At 39.2% G+C, this 22953-nt stretch overlaps 1 protein-coding gene across 2 annotated transcripts in view; it reads right to left on the reverse strand.

Moving 5' to 3' along the window:
• Positions 1-22478, reverse strand: part of HDAC9 (histone deacetylase 9) — a 96267-nt gene extending 73789 nt beyond the window's left edge. Inside the window, exon 1 of one of the 2 annotated variants that reach the window (XM_009583619.1) lies at positions 22373-22478. In XM_009583619.1, the coding sequence (XP_009581914.1) occupies positions 22373-22478 (106 nt within the window). The remainder of the gene's footprint in view (positions 1-22372) is intronic. The other variant, XM_009583623.1, reaches the window with a different exon arrangement.
• Between the last annotated feature and the right edge of the window lie 475 nt (positions 22479-22953).

A 22953-nucleotide genomic window follows, 5' to 3' on the forward strand; every position in this document is an offset into this window, starting at 1 on the left:
TTTGCAGCTCAGAAGCTATAGGTATCATAAGGAATCATGACTGTAGTTCACGTCATTAATTCAAATTGGTGCTGACATTTGAAATACTTCCTTTAAAACTACAAAAATCAGGGACTTACAAAACTGAAAAATACTAAATATAATGAGATGGGGTATAAAGGTATGAATGTATTCCCCAAGTCATGAACGAGTCCAACTCCAGATTACAAAAAGGATCTATATCAGTATGATAGCTTTACTTCAAAAAAGTAGCATGCTCCATAAATGAAGCTGACCTATGTAAGGCTACGAGGTATCCTGCAAAAGACAGTCCACGTGTCAGGAAGACACTTTAGTAAATGGACTGCAAAATTGCTTAGTTGTGCACTTAAGTTAGATGTAGACTTACGTATTATATTGATTCCAGGCTTGTTACGTGGAATAGCCATTCTTATGTCACTCCCGTTACGGGAGTTCCTGTGTCAATGCAAATGTTTTAAGGACGAGCAAGAGCAAAGAGCGAGCCAAGGCTCTTTCACATACCAGCAAATGATATACTTGGTTAATCAGAGGCCTTATTTTCACTACATTTGGTTAATGCTTTTAGTAGGTGAGCAGAGAATTTAGAGGGGTGAATTTAATCTGGCAACTTCACTGTGTGGCTCATTTTAATTCAGAAAGCAAAGCAGCTCTGAACAGTGACCGCAACAGAGAAACTGTGGCTATAAAGCAAATGGATTTGTCATCCCTGACCTGCGCATTACCAATAAGAAACACTTCACTGAGTTTCCACTCGCTCGAGCCCATTCAAACAGGTATATTCCTGGCTCTAGGTAAACCATGTATAAGCCCAAGGCTTCCGTGTTCTGCATGAGAAGATAATTGCTGAAGGCAATGAGAAATTGGTCAGTTCTGCTTCCTAGACAGAAACTAAGAAGACAGAGAAGAAGTATTTAAAAAGAAACAGCTAAGCAAAATCAGGATGCACCTCTCTTTATCCTTACCCCTCCTTAACACATTAACATTTATACGTGCAAGACTAAATGTACCCAGTGTTTTGGCTGCGAGAAAGCCTGATCTCGCCACAGCGCTCAGGGAGAAATGCGCGCCGAGGTGTCGGCTTGGCGCGCCCGGGAGGAGCACTGAAGCACTCCGAGTTCCTCCACTCTGCCTCGCTGTAAAAGTGACTGCAGAGCATCAGAGGAAGATCTCAAGAGGGTCCAACTTCCATTATTTAGGGATTCTAAGATGTACAAACAATATCTACATCTTTATAATGCAGACAACTGCCAATTAATTTACTAAAGAAGTCAGAACTGCACATACAGTGAACCACTGTTTCTCAGTTTTCCTGACTATGGACGACATGAACCGCATATGGTTACAAACACAATCAGGCTTACATTGAAAACCAAGCTGATTAATTGGAGAGAGGCTGACAGTATATCATTTCCTTGTGACTGGAAGTTTTCACCAAAGACTCCCAGGAGAAACATTACAGCTTCCTCCTCCTCCTTTCCTCCCTACCTCATCCATCCCACTTCAGCATTACCCTGTTCATTACAGCTCTGTCCAAGCAGTTATTGGAGTCAGCTGGCAAGGTATTACACTTAAGCTGCTGCTTTTCCTTCTTGTCCTAACTGAAGGAGCCACCAAGAAGTGCCACTGAGAGACCAGAATTCTGTAATTCCAGGGTTCTTGTAGAAAACCTCAGAGATACAGTGGTCACCCCAAAAACACTGGAAAGGGCAGCTTTTGTTATCCTGAGGTAGCAGGTTTGGAATAAGCCTGTGATCATTATGTATTTTAAAAGTCATTGGAATCAAAGTGCAAAGGGTTCCCCAAACTGCATCACTAGGTGTTCCCTAGAACAAGTGTATGACTTATAACCACCTGCACAAGTAGCTTAATTCTGACATACCCTGAGTTCCCAATTTTGCCATTTTCATAAGCTTGAAGAACACTTTTTAGGTGTTTTTATTGCTATTGCCAGCTAATTATGGATTCAAAGGTAATATAACCATAGAAATTTTGGTGATATACTCAAAATTAATCTAAAACAATGGAAAACATGCTACTGAATGAAGAGGGACGCTATTTTTTTCCAGGACTTTTCTGAAAACATAACAGTGAGTCAGCAAAATAACGGATTGCATGTTGTAGAAAAGCCACTGGAAACAAAGAAGAACCCCTAAAGATAGTTCACAAGAACTGACAGCATTTCTTAGAAATATTATGTTATGCACTTATTTTGTATCAGTCACTCACTCTCAACAATTCTTACCTAAACAAGCTTTAGCAAAATCCAAACCAATAGTATGTTGGAAGAAAATGTTATGACTCTGAGAAATCATATGTAACATTCTCATGAAGCAGGGCAGAAGTCTCAGTCAATTATTCCTTGCCTGTAGTGAAGCTCACTTCACAAAGATAAATCATCTTTTGCCTCACAAAAATGTTTGGCTTGTTAAAGACGAATACAATGAACTAAACATTTTTTTATTAACTGACTATGTCAATAGAACTCTATTCAGACTGCAACATTAAGCCCCCAAACTCTGCCTTAAATAACAGTACTGTATAAAGTAAGCATGCTGAAACCTCAAGCCCTTATCTGTTTAATGAGGGCACCATGAATTCATAGATATTTGGTATGTTGGTATTTTAAATGCTTTGTGCTTCAGTTCCTATCCATAACACAGCAACAACAACCTCCCACATTTCACAAAAGGTGTTGTGTGACTATATTAATATTTAGGAAAGTTGCAAAAGGTGAGCTCATTAAGAAATTAATAAATTTTGCATACTGAGTAGGGTACAAACGAGGTGCAGTTAATAATGCCTGCAGCCAGGCATGGAACAATTAAGTTATAGAAACATTTCCGTCTTTCATCCACTTTACACATAGATAAGGCAGAAGTCCTATAGGAAGAAAATGTCATGTGATTACGCAGTTCCTATTCCTACTGGCTTCTTGCACTTTTGTCCCTTCTCAGGTTCTCCATTCATTCTTTGTAGCTTCCATCCTAGCTGCTCCTGGCTCCTATCGTTCACCCAGTCCCATCCTTTCCACCGTGCTCTGGCTTCTCAGTAGTCCTCAACCAGACCCAGTCTCCTTGGCTGACTAGCTGGTTCCCTCCCCATTCAGGTTCCCCCCCCCCCCCCCTTCTCTCCCTTATACTTCCCGTTTCCAACTGGCCTTTCATCAAAGTCTACTCCCTACCACGCTTGGTGATGGAGGTGGAGGTGTCTGCAAGACAGTTGAGGGTACAACAGGCTCCTGCTTTCAATTCAGGCACCTGTAATTAGACCAGGGCTGCTTTCAGCTGCCCTGCCTTGAATAACAAAACTGCTAAAAAGGAGAAGACTGCAACATGCTAATTGAAGACAGAATACCTTGACATTTTGTCAGCAGCACAATAATAAAACTTGATCTGCAATTTAAATTTGGACAAGAAAAATAGATTTGCAGAGAGAAAATGAAAAGTCGCCTTTCAGCCACAAATATCACATGCCAAGCTCCTGATCTAAAGCACAGAAAGCACCAGAGTTCCGTGCTCTAGAATAAGGCAGACTGACGGAACTTTTCAAGGACAGAATAGTTTATTTTTGTCTAGCTCCTTTCTCAAAAATGGTTGAAATGTTTTGGCCAAAAATAACGGGGGGAAAAAAAAGCAGCCACATTTTAGCAGGCAGCTGAATGGCACCTTCACAAGCCTCACAAATATTTAGTGTCATTTCCTTCTAAACCATAAATGTTACTAGCACATCACACTAGTCTGAAAAATCTCAAAGATAAACTTGTTTACAGATAAGCCTCATCACCTTTGACCACTGCTACAATGAGGATTCTGTTCTAATCTGGTACAAAAATATGGCTTTAACAGACAAGAAAAACCAATACACTCATAAGTTGAACGGTAAGACTGAAACAGTTATTGGCAATGAAAGAAAAGACCTACTAGTTCTTTCCTGTTAACAGATGGTTTAAAAAAAAAGGGTAACATATAACTTATGGGACTTGATAATCATTCCACCTTGCTATCCTAAAATGCATTTTCCCTTGCCTGTTGAAAAGCTCAGGTAATACAATTCCAGGTAACTGACAGTCTATTCAATGTAAAGCTTCATATAAACTTGTGAGTCCTGTTGTTTCCTAAACACTCAAATTTCACCAAGTTCTTTGTAAGCACAAAACCAGAAATTCATTTCCCCTCCTACCAAAGGTACTTCCTCATAACTTTTGCCTCTGCTTTAAGGAACGTAATTTTTAAAAAGCACTTTCAAAGGCTGCAATCAAGTTTAAGACGACAACAAACATCCAACCAAGTAAGCAATGCCACTGGAAAAAGTCCAGTAAGACTAATTAGTAAGACTAATTTGAAGTCTTGAATACTTACGATCACACAAAACTTTTCAATCTGCTGAGTCAAAGATCTGGTGACATTTATCACGACAGCAGAAAGTGTAGGACTTCATCATTTTACCATAGCGATTGTAACCATTCTTAGAAAGTAATTATTAAAAAATGATTATATAGTCTTTTAATTTCACCTAACACTTTAAACATAAGGAACTTGTTCTTGACCTGATGTTTTCAGAATCTGTCAACAAAAGGTTTTCTGTATAACATTTATGGAGTGAGGTCCAGGTATAACACATACCTACATACCATTTCAGATTGATGAAGAATTTATGGGTCTCTAAACAACAGAGCTTTAAACACAAGGTACTTCCCTTCTTGGATCAGAACAGAATATTCAACAGCTTGCAGAAGAAAGCCCATACACAGCACATTATTTTATTCATAACTTTATTTATTAGTCATTTACTTCCAGACTTAGAAAACTGAATAAACTATGGCCCTTTCCCCACAATGACCGCTGTACATGTCCTGGAGCTCTTACCAATGGCGTGATCACAGTGCAGTAATAAACCAGGAACAATAGCTTTCATTTACTTCTCTGCTTACTTACAGCAAAGTAGCTTCAGCAGTAGGGAGCTCAGCATAGCCTAACCACCTATATAATTTTCTCACTTCTCGAGCAACAACGACAGCAGTGTAGGCACAGGTGCCTGAAGAAATGCGTAAGAATATGTAGTTTTGCAGAGGCTTCAGGCTCAGCTGTGCATGGCAGCCCTGGGGCCTCCGTTCTAAAGATAAAATACTTCCTGAAAGACGGAAGAATATCAGCGCGTGATTTTGTTCTTTCTACAATAAGTAAGAATAACACTTAATTTCATACTTTCCAAGTTTGTAAAAGTATGTAAGCCTTCACACATGCACAACATTTGCTTTTGGCCTAAGTACGAGGAAACGACATTTCAAATCAGAGGGTAATTTTTTCTGAATATTTTTCCATATATAAAGACAGGCAATTGAAAGAAAATGGCAATTTAATCCCAGACTTTACCAGCTGGCATCAGACATAACTTAAGATCATTAATTTTGGAACAGCAATACATTTTTAGATTTTGGATAAGTTGGATATCTATTCATATCACTGTGAATAACTGATCAACATTTTGCATTATTTAGGAGACAAAGTCACAACACGAAGTGGACAGGAACTGGCACCCACCTACTGGACAGACAGTTTTTCTATACATTTTATCAAGTAAGCAAACATGCCCTAAAAAACACATGCGAGAAAGTGACTGTTACCAATATAACTGAGAGCTGCTCCTATTTTGTGATAACAAATTATCCAAGTCATTTGAACGAATTCTAAAATCTGCATAGAAAAAAATGCAAATTTTTTTTTTCCAAATTATAAATTATTTTCTAAAGTCTTTGGATTTTCTTATTTAGTGATTTCTCTGCTCAGAAGGACAGGTTTCTCCATGCCAAGGGAGAGTTCAAGCATTCCAAAGGTGTTATGATTAAATCCATAGCTTTGCATGAATTAAGAAAGAAATTGGAAAATGCCAATAGAAATAAAAATTAAGAAAAAAGTTGACTCACTCTTCTTTCACTTTGGGAAAGGTCGATATGAAACAAGGATACTGTCAGTCAAGAAGGTGAAATAAATGAATTGATAAGGACTTTTACAGTATAAGACAGATGCCTCTTGGCAGAAAAATTTATTAAAATATTTATGGACAGCTCATTCAAAATATAACAAACATTAAATACTGAAATGTGCCACTATGCATGCCAAATAACTAGACTTTTCATCTTAGTGCCATTTTCACTCATTGAAAATCTGATGGGCTGCCGATTGTTTTTTTTTATTCTTTATTTATTTTTTATTATTTTTATTCTTGTCTTTTTTTATTCTGATCTAAAAAGTCATAGTAAACATGCAAGTGCTATCTTAGTAATCTCGGGAAGTTAACAGTTATTTTTTCTTAATTAAATTTAGTAAATTCTAATTTTCAGCACACCCCAAGGTTCTTTATTCTTTTAGTGCATAGGGGCCTTATAACTAACATAAACAAATGTTACACACGTGAGACATCCTTCAGGCCATAGAATCCCAAACCAACCAGATTATAAACACTTTCACCTTATTTTCTCCATGATGGGAGGAGTACATCTGTGTGTACACGGACCACTGTGTAGCTACTATGATGCCCCAACACCCTGGAGTTTTTCTGCCAGTGTAAAGCAGCACAATTCAGAGAAGTCCAAGAAGGGGCATCAGCAAGCTCTGCTGTATACTGTATGGGTCATCCCGAAAAGAAACCCATGAGAAACACCTTTTATGGCACATGAGATACAACCTTCCCAGCTTAGAAGAAAACAGATGCACAGGTGACAGAGGAAAAGATCACAGCAAGCCCTGTGAAGAAAGAAAAATTAAGAAACACTACGCTTTATACAGGCTGCAAACATACAGCTCTATCCTAAAGTTTTCATAAATTAAACCTAGCAGTCCTAATCTCTTAAAGATTGGAGCTTTCCCAAAGCGCATTTGTTTCATGTGAGTGAAATTACCAGTACCCAGAAAATTGTCAGTATTTGGACACCGACGTGTAAGATCTGAAGACTGTGGAGTGAAATGAGGCAAATGACTCCAGGAGGTAGCCGGTGCCTGCTCTGCAAGAGAGATGACAGGCAGTCACCACTGATTTCCAAGGCTTTGAACCGCATTCTCTTAAAAACTCATCTCAAATCCAGGAGGACCAGAGGTATCCAGTCTACCTAACAGCACTGTACCACCAGAGCCACCTGGCATGTGGGGCATTCCATATTTCAAAGGGTGGTCACTGAGTCAGAAGAAGATACTCTTCCACTGTTGCCATCTGGCCGAAGAGGAAATGTGGTTTTGAGTGTCGCCAAGAAGGGATGACAAAAAGAAGTGGCGAGTATAAAATCAAATTCCTACCACTGCTGCCCTCTACCATACAGGATTTTCATTTTTTCTCTATTATCCACATGAAATAATATTATCAACTATCTTACTAAGACAGAGATTTTTGAAAGTTGAAAAAATTAACAGCTAAGAGGTACAGAGGAAAGATAGGGAAAGGACTTAAGTATTAACTAAATGGCTGAGAGATTAAAGGCCGGTGTTCTGAGCTATTATACAGTGGATCCAATCCACTACTGGTTAAAAATCTCAGCTTCAGGTGTGCCCAAAAGCCTCTAAATCAAGAGCAGACCCTGCCTGATTTAACAGCAGTGGAGATGTTTGATGGCACTAACAGCTCAAGCATATAAGACTACTGAGCATGAAATATTGGGCAGAAACGAGCAGAAATTATATTCCTCTCCTTGTACAAATTGTTCACTTGTTCACTTCTTGAACCTATGCAAGCCAAACACTTCTACATGATTTGATCAATGTTAACTCAAACAATATTTACAATGGATATTGCGGGTAACAACTAAAGCCGTAAGTCCTTCAAAACTATTATTGCCTAATGGACTACTCCTTAGACAAGCAAAGACAAAAACAGTTGTCATATTAATTTCATATCACAACACTTGCACTGTCAAATTGCAATATTTTGTGGCATTGCTTTCATGACATATAAAAAGCCCATGAGTACTGGAAAAGTCATACATCCGCTGAATGATCAAGTAAGTGGTATGTCATTTGTAAAGGTCCAAATATATCTGTGCAGTTTTTCACCTTTTCTCCCTCCCTCACACACACTCTCCCTCAAACATATTTGATACCATTTTGAAAGAACTCTGGTCTTTCAAACTTTCTCTGTTGTTCTCGATGGCATGGTATGACATGACCTTTCTTAGTTGGGTTACAGTGAAAGCATCTTGTCTAAAAATTTTAAATTGCAAAATAGAATTTCCAGCGTTAGGAAGCCCCCCAGACACACTGAACTGAAGGGGGAACAAAGCGATGACCTAGACTAGAACCGTATTGTTTTGAGAGGTCTATAGCTGGGGCAATGGGATGGCTACAAGACTCCAATTTGTTCTGGGGTTCGTGTCCTTTCTCCCCCCTTTTCCTTCTGTCATGGCCGTATCAGGATTCACTTTGAAGCAGGCAAGCACCCAACCTACATAAGTCGTTTCATTCTAGTGAAGTCAGCAGTACCCAGCAAACAGCCAGTGTTCCGACATCACCACTTAGGATTCGTACAAGCTATTTTGCTTACCAGCAACCTAAGGTTACAGTGTTCAAAAGCGACCATCTCATCTGGGGACTGAGGAATAGAGGACTTCTTCCTTCTCACCAGAACAAATAATAGCAGGAGACTGCAACACTTTGATTAAAATAATACGACTTTATAATCCCACTACTAAACGAGGTTGTAATTGACTAATAATGTTATTTTTTACCCTTAATCTGGTTAAAACTGCACAATAATCTTGGAAGAAATGTTGTATCTACGTAGTCTTCATGGGAAATCAATGCATACCATGAAATGTGGGCATTATAAAATATAAAAGGTAAGAAAATAAAAAAAATGTTTGCGTCACTAAGTCTAGCCCTCTGAATTTTGTAACATGACTCCATCTACAAATAATTTTAATCTGTAGCCAAATAGCTGTAGTTGGTGTTTTAGGTACTGCTTCAGCCTCCTACCTTAGTTATTTATGCCTCTGCTCTCCACAGCTCTTACTGCTAGAAAAAAGTTCTAACATCTACCCTAAACTTTTCTTTTCTTTGCTTCAGGCTATTATTCCATGCTTCACCATCTTTTGAGAACAAATAATTCCCTTCCTTCATTTATATTGTTACCTTGAAGTTATTTATAGCCTGTGCCCATGTCCCTCGAGCTCTCTCTGTTATAGACTATAAATATAGCTCCCTTAATCCCTCTTCATATGTTTTATCCTCTAGTATTTATATCAGATTTGTAATCTTTGTATTTTCTTTTCATTTTAAAGTCTTTGGACCACAACTACAGACAGTATTGCAAATGAGTGGTGAAGCAAAAAGACTTTGTTCATTTTAAATATGATCTGCTTATACTGCTATAATTGTGAACATGCTAGTCAAGGTTGAAATGCATAAACTTCTGTAATTGCTTTAAACTCCTGATATTTTTAAAACAAGTTGTTTTGAATTTAAAATTTCTAATGTTTTGTCTGAGTTTACAGATTAATCTTACAAAAGATTTAGCAAAAATTATTTTAGCCAAATGAGAGCCATGTATGTAACTTTAAAAGAAGAAAGAGAAAGAAATATTCTTTCCCCATATGTTCTCTCAGAAACTATATCCTCCATTAACAGCCACAACTGAGCCAATTTTTGTTTAAATTTGACTTGTTTTAATCTCACAGACATTTAGGGAACAAATCAAGATTGATGTAAACTGACTTTGTAGGATGCAGTTAGGAGCTTTGAATTATAATTGCATGCATATTTTGAGACACAAAAGCATAACAAATTCTTTCAAAGGGTTAACAAAATGGTGACTAAAAAAGGGTCCAGATTTCAGTGGGGTTGTGACACTTGGTACTGGTTAAGGATCTGGTCCACAGACTTATCTGGAGTGGCAAAACGTCCTTCACAAGGTGTCTCACAGGAGTTTGTGTCCTGCTCTGGCCTTTATGTGAAGTTACAAGAACTCTATCACTGATCAGAAACAGTTTCAAAGATAAAAAGCAGAAGGGAAATAAATATTCTTTTTGAATTTAAGAAAAAGTTGATAGTGCAGTAAGGCAACAGTAATTGCTCTTTTAATAGAGGTCTGGAAAGAAGAATAATGGAAAAAAGATTGATTGGGTTAAAACTACAGATGAAACAAATCTCGTCAGGATATTTCATGGAAGGCTCTGAGGAATGCCAGAGGTCCTCATAAAGCTTTGTGATTGGGAAACAAAATAGAAGAGTTCACTCATTTTTCGTATGTGCATGGTAATTTCTATTGGGAGCAATGAGTGGAATATACCTTACTGTGCTTCGTTAACCTTAATACAACCTTAAAAACAGATGGCTGTCATTGCAGACAACTCAGTGACAACATGTGGTCAATGCAGAGCAAGATTCAAAACTGAAAACAGGAAGTACAGAAAGCAGGATAAAAGTAAGTTTTCATATTCATCAGTGAGGCTCTGTCATCAGGAATATTCCACTTCGGTTATCCTATCTCAAAGAGAGCCATGTCAGAAACAGGAAAAGGCTAATTGGATTTAAGATGATTAAGAGCTTGGAAAGACTTCCATAAGTAGAAAGAGTCTGATTTTCATTTGCACTACTACGCTTTTTTGGCATGGAACACATACTATTTATATCCACCCAAGCATCCATCCATCTATATTGGAAGACGAAAACCGTATTATAAATGAGAATTATTTGCATAACTACGGGCCTTCTGGGGAGTGCAAGTAAGGGTTATATAACAACAAAGAAGATTTAGTGCAGAAATGTAAGATTAATCTATACAGCCTTTCTCTTTTGCAGAAAGCAACTACTGTCTTCCAGGTAGACTTTATAGTTGTGATCATAATCACGAAGTTCAAACATCTGAACATGTTATCTAAGGAGAAAGCTGAGTTTTCTTCTCTCTACTGAGGTTTTGGACAATTAGTTAAATACCAAGTCCTGACAGCTGGATACAGGACGTCATTTCCTACATAAATGTTACTAACTAATACTTCTGGTCAGTCTGTGGCTGTCCCCAGTTTAGACATACAGACTTTCACAGCAAAGTAACAGCAACGAAAACCTCTTTCCTTTCAGATCTTGCATCTTCGACTTGGGGTGCTACTGTGGAGAGCACGGCCGTTTAGAAGGGTTCTGAGCCAAAACACATCTGCACTTTGTGTCGCCAGGCTCAGCACAGCCCAGTGCCAGTCGTGAGAGTCAAACTGTGCCTTCAACGTGAAACTGCACTCAGTAAGAAATGAACTGCAACAACCGCGACAACTATATGGTCCTTTTCACCTGCCATGTCAGCATCAGTGAGAGCTATTTTATGGCTTTGGTTTACATAGGTACTAGTATCAAATGCTTCCCTAAGTAGCAATCAGGGAACAGCATCACACAAAGGAAAATTTTCCTCCCGTAACTTGAATTCTACTTATTTCCAGGTTGTCTAGAAAGGATAAGGGCATACCAGAGCTTCTTAGGTTACAAAAATAAAGGAGGATAGGAGGGATTACAGTGGGAGAATGGCAAAACATTTTCTCCACAAAGAGAGGATTAAAAAAAGAATGAAGCAGAAATTGCACGCAAGAGCCACGAAGGCCTTCCTGGAGCAGAATCTTCACATGGCACCACAGCAGAGCCGATATGGTCTGGGGGTGCAGATGGCTACTGCCTCCAGTATGTTCAATTTTGGTGCAGGTTGCTGAAGCCGACGCAGATACCGTTTTCTACTTAATACGAAACAACGTACACTGGTAGGGCATTTTACTTTCGTACTAACAGATGAAATGTGCCCTATGGATGATGAAAGGTAATTATTGACAGCTTCATAGGGACAGTATTAGCATAAATTCTACTTACTGGTAAAGTGCTATGTAGTTAACTGGAGTTTAACAAGGTGGTAATTGGGTGTGAAATTTTAGGCTCTGTCCTTTAAATGTCGAGAGGAGCGAGGGGTGTATTCTCTGGGCAGGGAAGATTTCCCAGGCAGCAGTTTGACATGTATTTGGGGCCACCGTATGGCATAGCAAAGTACAGAGAAACCGTTGTGCCTCCCTTCCCCGCTCGTGGTCCCTCCGACTCCAAGGATGACCTCCTCCTTCCCCACACTGCAGCACACGCCTGCAGCAGCACGGGGAACCAGGGGGCATGTTTTAACCAGGGTCAGTTGTTCACTCCATCAGGCCCAGCGGACACATGAATACTTGTGTCGGTACACGGGATGTGACTGTTCAGTGGAGGAATGAGAGCCCAGGACCAGGGAGAGGAGGGGACCACTGCTCTCCTTTCCCAGCAACACCAGCTGCCATCTCTACAGCTATGTACTGAGACCTTACATCTATAAAACCAAATACATAGTATTCACAGATAACAAAAAATTTAAAAAAAAAAAAAAAAAAAGGAGAAAGAGGAAAATGAAGAAAGTAATAGTCCAGATTTATACACTCACTCCCTTCTTTCTGAATCTACAGGAGAACACTAAAGCCTATTCGGCTGCTAAATGTATTATAACCTGCCCTGCACCTGGAGCTCCTAGTCACTACCAGAATAGACCTAGCAATAGTATTACATAGAGGGAATAACAAAAACAGGTCCTTAAGAATGAGTTCCTGAGGTCTTCACGAATAAACATGTGCCACTGCAGACCTCTGGGTATCTGCAGATGAAGAATGGCAGACAGACGGGGAGGTTTAGAGGATGCGTGTCCACCTCCGGTGGGCTGCTAAGCCCACAGGAGGAGGAAAATCACTTTGCCTTAGGCACTCATCTGAGCACTTGTGAAACCCAGCGTTCCTAAAATTTTTGTCAAATTTTAATATAGCCATACCAAAATGTCCCCAGTGAGGGAGGATGCAGTAAGACTGGTGATAAGTCTATGTATATACATCTTCTGTAACTGTATATGCATACTAGTGACAAGTATATATGCATGACCAGTGACCAGAGTGAGGCATTCACTCTTACACGAGCTTTGAGAATTTTAGCCCAAGGGTCATTTTTTCTAAATATTACCATTTCTAACCATTTATTTTCGGAACAAAATAGCTATGTCCGCATTAGTATCCTTAATCATCCATAGCATCACTATTATTTAATTCAGCTGCATTAGCATTCCTTCTTATTCCTTTGCCTATAGCCCTTTGATGTTGTCATTTGTAATTTCCCTTTTTTCCACGTAAGTTCTCCAGCTGCCCCATTATCACCCTGTATGCATTGGCACGAGAGGGAAAAAATCACAACCCAGAAAATAAGCACAGCGCTCAGAAAACTGCCTACTAGGCCAAGCAGAAAAGGCAAGATAGGGATGGTGCAGGTGGCACAGGGACAGGAATTTATTGCAAATCTCTGGCGAGATTGCTCTGCAGTTTCTCTAGGAAAGCTGAGCTATATTTGGGGGGGGAGGAGGGGGGGGAAGTTAGGGATGGTGAGATGCAGCAGAATTTGTAGCGTGTCCATAAACAGACTCGGTGTCCTATACCTCTCCCTCTCCCAAACAAATTACTCATTCTCAGATGTAAAAATAGAAAAATAGTCTGTACAATGGCAAGGGAAATCCCTGAATACTAGCTTACCGTGTGACTACAGAAGTAACACAGTCCTGAGTTGTTTTTTACAACTTTTGTTGATGCTAAAATATTCCTACTTTCCCACGTATTCTTCATTAATGCATTTGAAGGTTTTTTTGACAGAAACTTCTCTCATCTCAGTTGAAGTTGAAGTTGTTTTCTTAACTGTTTTCAACTATATTTCTCCTCTGTTCATGGACAGTTAGAAGTGTACTTCAAACTCCCCTGGTTTCCACCTCCCGCATAGTTCTCTTGCATCTTCAGTGCCTTCCCCACCCTGCCTCACAACAGCATTTTAACATACGAAGTGCTTGTATAGCTCATCTCTGCACTACTACTCCATTATAAAATTCTCACATATTTTTCTTCAAACCTCTTTCAGACTTTCCTTCATACTCCTTGAAGAAACCTAGGTAAGACTTACTATTTCCTATGGAATTCCTTCTATGATAACTATTGCTAGTTCTTAAAAGAAACAACAGAGTAAAACTTTCTTCTTGTTCTGAAACAGTTCCTGTAAGAAAAACAGTGACAGCAAATAAAAGGATGCCAACTTTCTGATGTGTGCGTGGGAATGAGTGGATCTGCCTTTGGAGCACATGCACGACACAGGCCAGTGAGCATCTACCGGACTCCCAAGGTAAAGTGCTCTCCTGAATTTAGGTCCCACTAGATTTCAGCAGCTGCTGCACAAGGATCTAAGTAATTTCTGCGTAGTCCTTTAACAATATGTACCTACATGTAAAAGTAGATATGTTAATATAAAGACTCATACTGATGATTCACCTTTTGCTATTTCTTACACCATTCCATGTGTGCCTCACACTAGTTCCATCACTATTCATGTCAGCATGAAATCTCAAAAAACCTAGGTATTTTATTTTATGTTTCTTGGTGATATTGTAATACATGTATTCTTTTATTCATTTTAAAACTTCAAGGTCAGATTCAAATTAGAGTATCAAAATTAGAGTTTTACTTCTTTTGTATCCATAGGAAAAAGATTTCATAAAGTTTAGGAAAAATACACATTTTTCAAGACGGATGTTGATCTAGAGATCAAACAAGTAGAGAGAGAAGAGAACTAAGAACTTACTGTCTGTGCAAGAAAAGGAGTTGTGAACAGGTAAATAAAAGGCCATCACAAACATTCTACTAAACTTAAACAGGAGTAGCAAACACCAAAAAGAGTCTCTATGTAAGATTAGGGACTAACAGTCTGTTTTCCCTACTCCCTCTCATACTGTTACTGCGCAACACCAACAAGGTAGTGGCCTTGGGCACCAAGAAAGAAAAAGGAAACTTGGATTAAGAACAGAACAATTCGGGGAAATTATTAAATTAACATTAAGCTTCCTCATTATTCCATTCCAGACTTCACTGAAATTGAATAGCTGTGGTTCCTCCCTCTGGCATGCATACCTTCAACCACAGGGATCGTGAAAGAAAACAATAGTCTTTGATTGTAAAACCATGATTTATCTATTTGGCATTTTCAAAGAATTCATTCCGTTCCTTCTCTTGTCTCCCTTTGATGATACTCAGTGTCATTACTAGAAGGAACGTGTTATCGTGAAAGAGAACAATAGTCTTTGATTGTAAAAACATGATTTATCTATTTGGCATTTTCATTCCGTTCCTTCTCTTGTCTCCCTTTGATGATACTCAGTGTCATTACTAGAAGGAACGTGTTATCATTAGAATAAAGCATCCTGCATTTCAAGCACATTCATCCACAAAGGGCTTCAATTCTTGGAGCACTTGTCATGTTTGTGTACTGCACAAGCCGGAAGGAGTTTACAACCCGGAGACACAAAACAAATAAAACAGATGTGTTGGCTATGCTCAGATTATACTAAATGCCAAAGTACCTTTACAGTCATGCACAGAACTGCCAGCCTACCAAAAATAAATGAGCTGCTTATTATATAATGGGAGAGTGAAACCAGCAGCACTGATTTTGCAAGCCTTTTTACATGGGTAACATTTTAAAGTAGAACAAATCAGGTGCCCCCTGATTACACCCAGAATGTGCACAAAGATAAAAACTAAATTTATTTAGAGGAGAAAGGTAAAAAAGAAAAGATGGAGTTCATTAGATAATTACAATCTACTAATATTTCACTATTTTATAAATTGTCAGCTTCCTCAGCAACAACTACAGTCAGAGGCTGCACCGACACCCAGCTGAAGATCTGCCACTTTACTATTTTTGCTGCTTTTTACTAAACTGTCACTAAAAGCTTGCTCCTAGTTAAACACATGCAAGCACAAAGATCCCAGTGAACTTCCTTAGGAGAGAACGTGCCTCACGTGTTTTTGAATGACAACTCTGCTTTAGGATTCAAGTTTTTCTAGTGAGCAGAAATGTTTGTGAAGCAGCCATAAAGAATGGTTTGCTAAAAATGTGTCAATTTGCTGAAGCTTCCTGTTATGTCTGTGAAAAGCACCTAGAAGGCTAATTGAACAGCAGACATCACTTTTACGTAACAAAATGAAAGGAGTCCATTTTGGAGGAGCTGTGTGCATATGTGACATGTTCACACTGAACATGGAGCTTGACGGTGCCAGCCTCTAAAAATAGCACCTGGATATCCTTGTTCTCACCAGCAACCACAACCCCGTCTTCTCCGTCGTTCAGTGCATTGATCTGGCACCCCTCTCCCTCCTCCAGAAGAGACAGGAGCAGTAGTACCCTGAGGTACCTTGTTTTAGTAGAAGAGGGGGAGATAAAGAGGATGTTTGCATCTGCTGCAAGCACACATTTTAAACAATATCCCTGCCCCTCAGCAGGCAGTTATCATGTTGTTTTGGCAGCAGGAAGGAATCTGTGGTTTTTCTTGAATGTTGCTGTTCTTTATTTAAACTACCAGAAATAAAGCAAAAATGACAGAATGCTCTGTCTATAAATAATCATTCCGGTGTACAGTTATATTAGGAGGTAACTCAGATGGCATGATAACGCCTAACAGGCTAATCTTAGACCTGTAATGCCATAAGATGAAAATAACTAGGCTAAGAATAACTGACCCAGAGGAGTCAGACTGTTAAAGAGATCCACAGAACAGGGCATTTTAGATTTTCATGTGTTTAACAATAATATCTGCCATTTAGTTTCTCTACAATATTTTGGATTGTACCCACCACATAAAAAACCCACCTGCAACAGTAGTTGGGAAAGGTTAAAATGCAACGACACGTGAAACCTTCCCCATCATCTACACCAAAACCTGAAACTAATGTGTATATACACATACGTTTGCAGGCTATCTGTCTCTTCCGCTTTCTCACAGCTTTTGCTTTCTCTGCAAAGATTGTGCAGAAGAAAGGGGCCGGGCAGTCGGTACGGAAACAGAGGTCTAACTAAAGCTCTGGTAGTAGGAACAGTTACAACTGTTCTTCATATCCAACACAAACCTTAATGAACTAAATGGATTCTATACATAGTTTTACAGGAGGGAAGACTCTGGCTGAAACTCTGTGTGTTTGAGTGCAGTGCAAACCAATAGGTGTTATAAAGCTGAACAGCTAAAATAATAAACGGCAGAAGTAAAAAGCTCTTTTCCAATAACGCGATTTAGTGCAACACACCAAAGAGAGGGGAGCTAGTGCCCTAGTGCCAGTACTAGTGAACCTCTGTATTAAATGCAGTGTTTAATGGTATCAGGAAAGATGCTCAAAGAGATTTTGAAATTTTGTTCTGCATTCTTTTTTATTTACTTTCCAGCTTTTGTAGCTTGTTATTCTTGTCAATCTTGTACTTCGAAATTCTTATTCCAGGCTTTTCCCACAACCTATAAATATATCTTCTAATACAAAGTAAGACTGTCAGGTAATCACATGGCTCCAGAAGCTGGGACTTAAATAAAAAAAGAAGAAAGAAAAAGCAATGTTACAGCATTAGAGGACACATGAAGTTGGCAACACTGGTCTGTACTCAATGTCTTCTCAATAACATAAAAGAGAAAAAGCAGCTTCATTCCATTTTACCACATTTTTGTTCAACTGAATTCAGAACCAATGTTTTGTCCAGCATACATTACCGGGCAGAGCCTCTGCTCAAAATCAATGAGATTTTAACTACATAAGACCTGCAGGTCTGTGTTGCTTGTCTCTTCTCATTGTATTAATTGTTAAGGCTAAGGCCTTACTCTTCCGTAACAATTAATTCAAATACTTCAGCTACTACTATGAAGCACCAGATTTTTTTCTACCCAGCCTCTCCAGCTGTTATCCAGAACTTCCCTGAACTGAATTTTCACACTCAATTTTTTTCATTACTCTGAAGGGAGCCAAAGTAAAAGCTCAGCATATCTATTCTCACTCTCTCTGAAGAGTTATCGCCCGAGATAACACATACACAACATTTTGTATCTGTAAGAAGTTTACGTTACCTGATTCAGATATGCAACTACGTCAAGTTTTTCACGAATATCAGAGCAAACTTTTAAATGAGTTTGCTTTCTGCAATTTCTCCACAGGAACAGATGAGCAGGTGAAAGTTTTGTTTGGCCAGAAAAAAATGGGAGAGCAAACACCAAAGAATTTTCCCTGAAGGCAATATAAATGCATGTGTACAAACGTATATACGTGGTCATGTGCCACGTGACAGATACAACATATGAGATCAATTTTGTACATCAGGGTTTAGTGAGGGAAGATAGCTCATGAGGACCTGTCGACCCATGTACAACACGATGCGTGTAGCATTGATTCTGTCATTTATATTCAAGTGACACAGCTTGAATTTCCTGACTGGTGCAGAGAATAAAATACTGCAACTACATTCACTTACTACATTTGTGAAATTGCAGGTGTTTTGCAAGCCTGTAGGTAGATGAAGTCAATCAAATTAATCATTCTGAATCATTATATTCCCTTCAGAATAGTTTTGCTCTATAGATTCCTGCACCTGACAGGTATCATTTTCCGTATTTCACAGAAGGGTTAGCTGATGTAAGCAGGATTGCGTAACTTGCTCAGGTCACCTGTCAACTTGGGTGATGAGCCAAGGCTTTAAGCTCAAGATCTCCTTGAACTCTTGATTTTTCAACACAACAGCTTTGGGCAGGAAGCAGAGGATGCCTTATCCAATAAAAGCCAAGGTAGAATTTAGGCAGGCCAGTGCAAGGCTTGTACATCAAAATATGGCCAGTGAAGCAAACGTAGCAACCTTACCCTTTGGAAAAAAAGGACAGTATATTAAATCACCAGAAGTTAATGAACTTGGCATTACTTCTTAAAGTCCCACATCTACAGATACCACGGCTGGGTAGGTTCTTTCTTCTCCTTCACACAAATGACATCTATTTGGGTAATGTAGCCCTGCATCAGATATTTATTGACTACATTTTAATGAGCATTCTTGCCATGGACTGTGCTGCACCAGATGCTTTTTTTCAAGGACTTATAGTTTATTACGGGTATTATGGTAAGATAAGAGGCCAACTGAATGCTTAGGGTCCACTATGGCATTGCACATACATGGAAGTTGAGACTTTTTGGGTAAAATAAAAGCAACAGCGTAGTTAAATAGTAATTCCAGCTAAATAAGAGGTTTTAGACTCCAGATCTATTTCTTAAATCAGGAAACTAAAATAATTATGGTATCAAATAAGAATACATCAGCATCATTTTCTCAAATAAAGATGCACAGCACTTACTGCTGCATTTTAGAGCAACAGTACCATATGGCAGAATCTAGTTCAGTCTTCTCAAGATAGCTGAAACTGCTCTCTGCAGTAAGGTGTAGGTGTCTGCAAATTACACAGCTTCTTGAGTCAGTGCCGATCTAGATTGCTCCATTCATAATTAGACTTTTGATTGGTACCTATCCAGATCATCTCATTCATAGTATGATTTACAAGCAGGGATAGAGACAGACAGGCAAAGCAGTAATTGAGGGAATACCAGCAGAACTGCTTCACATGACAGAAGCATTTCCTATGCCTGCTATTGTCAGAAATACCTTAGACAGTTTGCTTTGCAAATACGTATCCATTGGCCATTGAATCTGTCTTCTTTGGGGATGGCTCAGTTTTTTTTTTAAAAACAACAGTTTAAAATCAGAGTTGCATAATACATGCCTGTTGCATCTGGAAACTAGCAAACCTAAAAATCCATTGAGTGGTTAAGTTGTGCTTGCTTCAAAGACTTCAAGAATATCAAGAGTGCAGAGTGTAAATGTTCAGGGATCTGCTCTTTTCTTAAATATGTGCAACTTTTTAACCTGAGCAAAAGTCACATACATGTAAGTGAAGATAACTTTAAAGTAAGGACACTGCAATAGCAAAATTCAAATGACTTGACTCTAGCTACTTCAACGCTAGAGCACATCATCATGCCCTGGCTGTTTCTTTCTCCCCTATATGCAGCATAGAGGGAGACAATACCTGAAAAGTTACCAGGCCTGATCTTGCAAGACCCTGAACTGGAGGGAACTGAAGGTAATTGACAGCAGCACCAGGCTTTGTGGTTTTGTGTGACATGAATTAAACTGCAGACTATGTACAATGTCAACTACTGGCAGTCTAGTTGTGTGTTTTAAAGGCCAACAGAAACACTGAGGAATATTTTGTGTTCCACAGAACATATATTTAAACACCTTTTACCTGGATAATGTTCTTGACTAAGGTTTTGGGTTTTTTTAAAGTCTAAAAACCCCCTCTATTCTACTTGGTACTACAGGGGAAATTGTATATGTTATATGGGCCTAATGTAGTATCAGATAAAAATCAACTGTTACATGATATTCTTGTCTCCAGTGAAGAAAAGCAGAGCTATAAACTTACAGAAAATTACCTCCCTTTCTTGTGTTTCAAATGAGAAAATTGCTATTACTCAAGCAACATTAGCTGGCAGTTACAAGGTAGCATAGCGAGCTAAAAAAACCAGATTTTCACTTGTGTACAGCTAACTTCAACTTGACATAGTATTAAAAAAAAAACAACAGGAGGGAGGGGAAGCAGTCAGTCTTATCTCTTTGACCAATACAAAAGCACTGGACACCTGCTAAGCTGTTCAGGAAAACCAAAGAAAAGCAATAATTCTTGAACAAGAGGTCGACACTGTAGATGGCTTTGCAGAACTGTAACACTTTCAGAGAAACTTCTGCTTTTACCCACTGTCTTTGCTAGACTTGTTGTTCATATTTGTAAACAAGTCTTTAATCTGATTTCTGTTCTTGACAAAGGAACTGTAACCGGTCATCAACATCTCTTCTAAGAAGTTAGAGAAATAGTAAATTCTTTGAGAAATCCAAAAAGAAACAAACCAACCCAGCAGCTTTATAAAGGAATAGAAAAACTGCCAATCTTAAACACTACCGGTTGGAAGTCTCCATTTCCCTTAGGTATTCTCATTATTGTAACCCACACATAATAGCTTTTCAGTCTCTCATTCCCTCCTTCAGTCTATAAACATTATGAGGTAGCCTTGGCTTTGTATATCGAAAAACACTAATCATGAGGTTAAGATATATCTAAGTCTTTTCTAACAGGAAAGATATTACCATTTGACACAATCTCTCACAATTTATGTTCATATCTGAAACCAGAAGTCTGCTCTAAAATTGTACGTAAGAAAGAAACACAAGTAAAACTTTTAAGTTCTTTTTCTATAAAGCAGGAAAAGAAACAGTTTTTTAAAAAAAACAAATAAACAAACATGGGCTCAACAGGTGTACTGAACAGGCAATATGTGAAGAGAGCTGTGGTCTACACACATAATTAATCTTAAAAACTGAGAAGCACTGCCAAGTTTTGTGAAATAAAAAGGAAAAGGAAAAGGAAAAAGAAAAGGAAAAGGAAAAGGAAAAAGACTACAGTACATGTAAACAATTCACCCTGCATTCTACACATAGGTCCTCTATAAAGCCAACTTCATGAAAAACAAAGTCAGAAACCTAGGATTAAAAAGATATAGAACAGGTAACACTGTGCCTCAAAAGACAGTGTTTCAGCCAAATAAAAACAGAACTTGAATTCACAGAGTTTAAGATAGAACGGGCAAGAGTAACCTGAAATTTTGACCTTTTTAGCCTGTCTAAATTGATGTTTTATCTGAATGGCAACAATTCTTCCAACTTAATTCATCCTCAGTACATCATTTTCTGGTCTCAAATACAGCTAGCAAAGAAACTAGAAAATACAAGGGTAGCTTCAAATACAGGAGGAAACATCCAGTGTTCTTTCAGAGCAGCTTTGAAATACCTTCATTAAAAAACACATCCAATTTACATCTCAGTGAGTCATTACATATGACTACCATTGCCAGGTTCCCAAATATTTTTAAAGTAACAAAATAAGCCCTGCATATTAAAGACATTTTAAAATAACACTGTAACGAAAAGAGAAAGGGATTAGTCTTAAACTCCCTTTGTATGCAAACTGGAGGAAAGGAAACTCACAGAAAGACCAAATCCTGTTTACAATAGACATATGACCAGAATTGCCTATGAGAGGCTCTAACTGCAGCCTCCTGACAGGGTCTGTCCAAGGAAGCCTCTCTCTGTGAATAAGCCTGTACCACGAGCCCCATTTTGCAATCACACAACAAAACAAACAAGGAATCCCAAACTAGATTTCGGTTGTGAGCCTTTTGCTCTGGCTGGAAAGCAGCAGACTGAAGGAGACAAACTCCATGCAAAAGCAGCAGCTGCTACCTAACATACTATCGTAGAGATAATTATTTATCAACAACTTACATAAAGCCCACAAAAATAAAGTCACTTCTTTAAAGGAGGAGTGTTTTCTTGTCGCGCTAGGCTGTATTTTCCCGGTCAGCCACTGAAGTCCGAGGTACGGAGCTGTCTCTTACCTGAGCTGATCATACTGTGTGTTCTTTGCTGAGCCAAGAGCTGTTCACGTCCAGAAACCCCATCTGAGGAAAAACACGATTCACTCTCGTAAATTGTCTGCAGCATATTCCAACCAGTCTGCACTTCAGCTACATGAGAGATTCATCACTGCACTTGCACAGGGGCGTCGGGCACGACCCTCTGCGGTCCTACCTCCTCCAGTGAGGGTTGTAAGATAATACGCTTCGGCAATTAGCAATGTTTAAGCATTTGCACAAGTATCTATCGGGAGAGGGAGAAAACCCCCAAACCCACTCCCGGCAGCCCCCGCCTGCAGGAAGGGAGCCGTGGGGGCGCGGGGGGCTCGGCGCCGCCGAGTTCGGGCAGTTGCGTTCGGGCAGCCAGCGGCAGGTGGAAGGAGAAATGAAGAAGTATCTCTGCGCTCCGGCTTTCTGGCGGGGCGGGGGGGAAACACAGCCTCTTACAAACCATCAAACCGAAGAAGCCACCTTTCCAGGGACCGGGAGCCCCCCCAGGGTTTAGTCTGAATTACCCCAGCCCGGACCAGTGTTGCTGTCCCCGCGCCCCTCTCCTCTCCCTG

The sequence above is a fragment of the Fulmarus glacialis genome, unplaced genomic scaffold, assembly GCF_000690835.1.
Source record: "Fulmarus glacialis isolate BGI_N327 unplaced genomic scaffold, ASM69083v1 scaffold3428, whole genome shotgun sequence".
Taxonomy (NCBI): Eukaryota; Metazoa; Chordata; class Aves; order Procellariiformes; family Procellariidae; genus Fulmarus; species Fulmarus glacialis.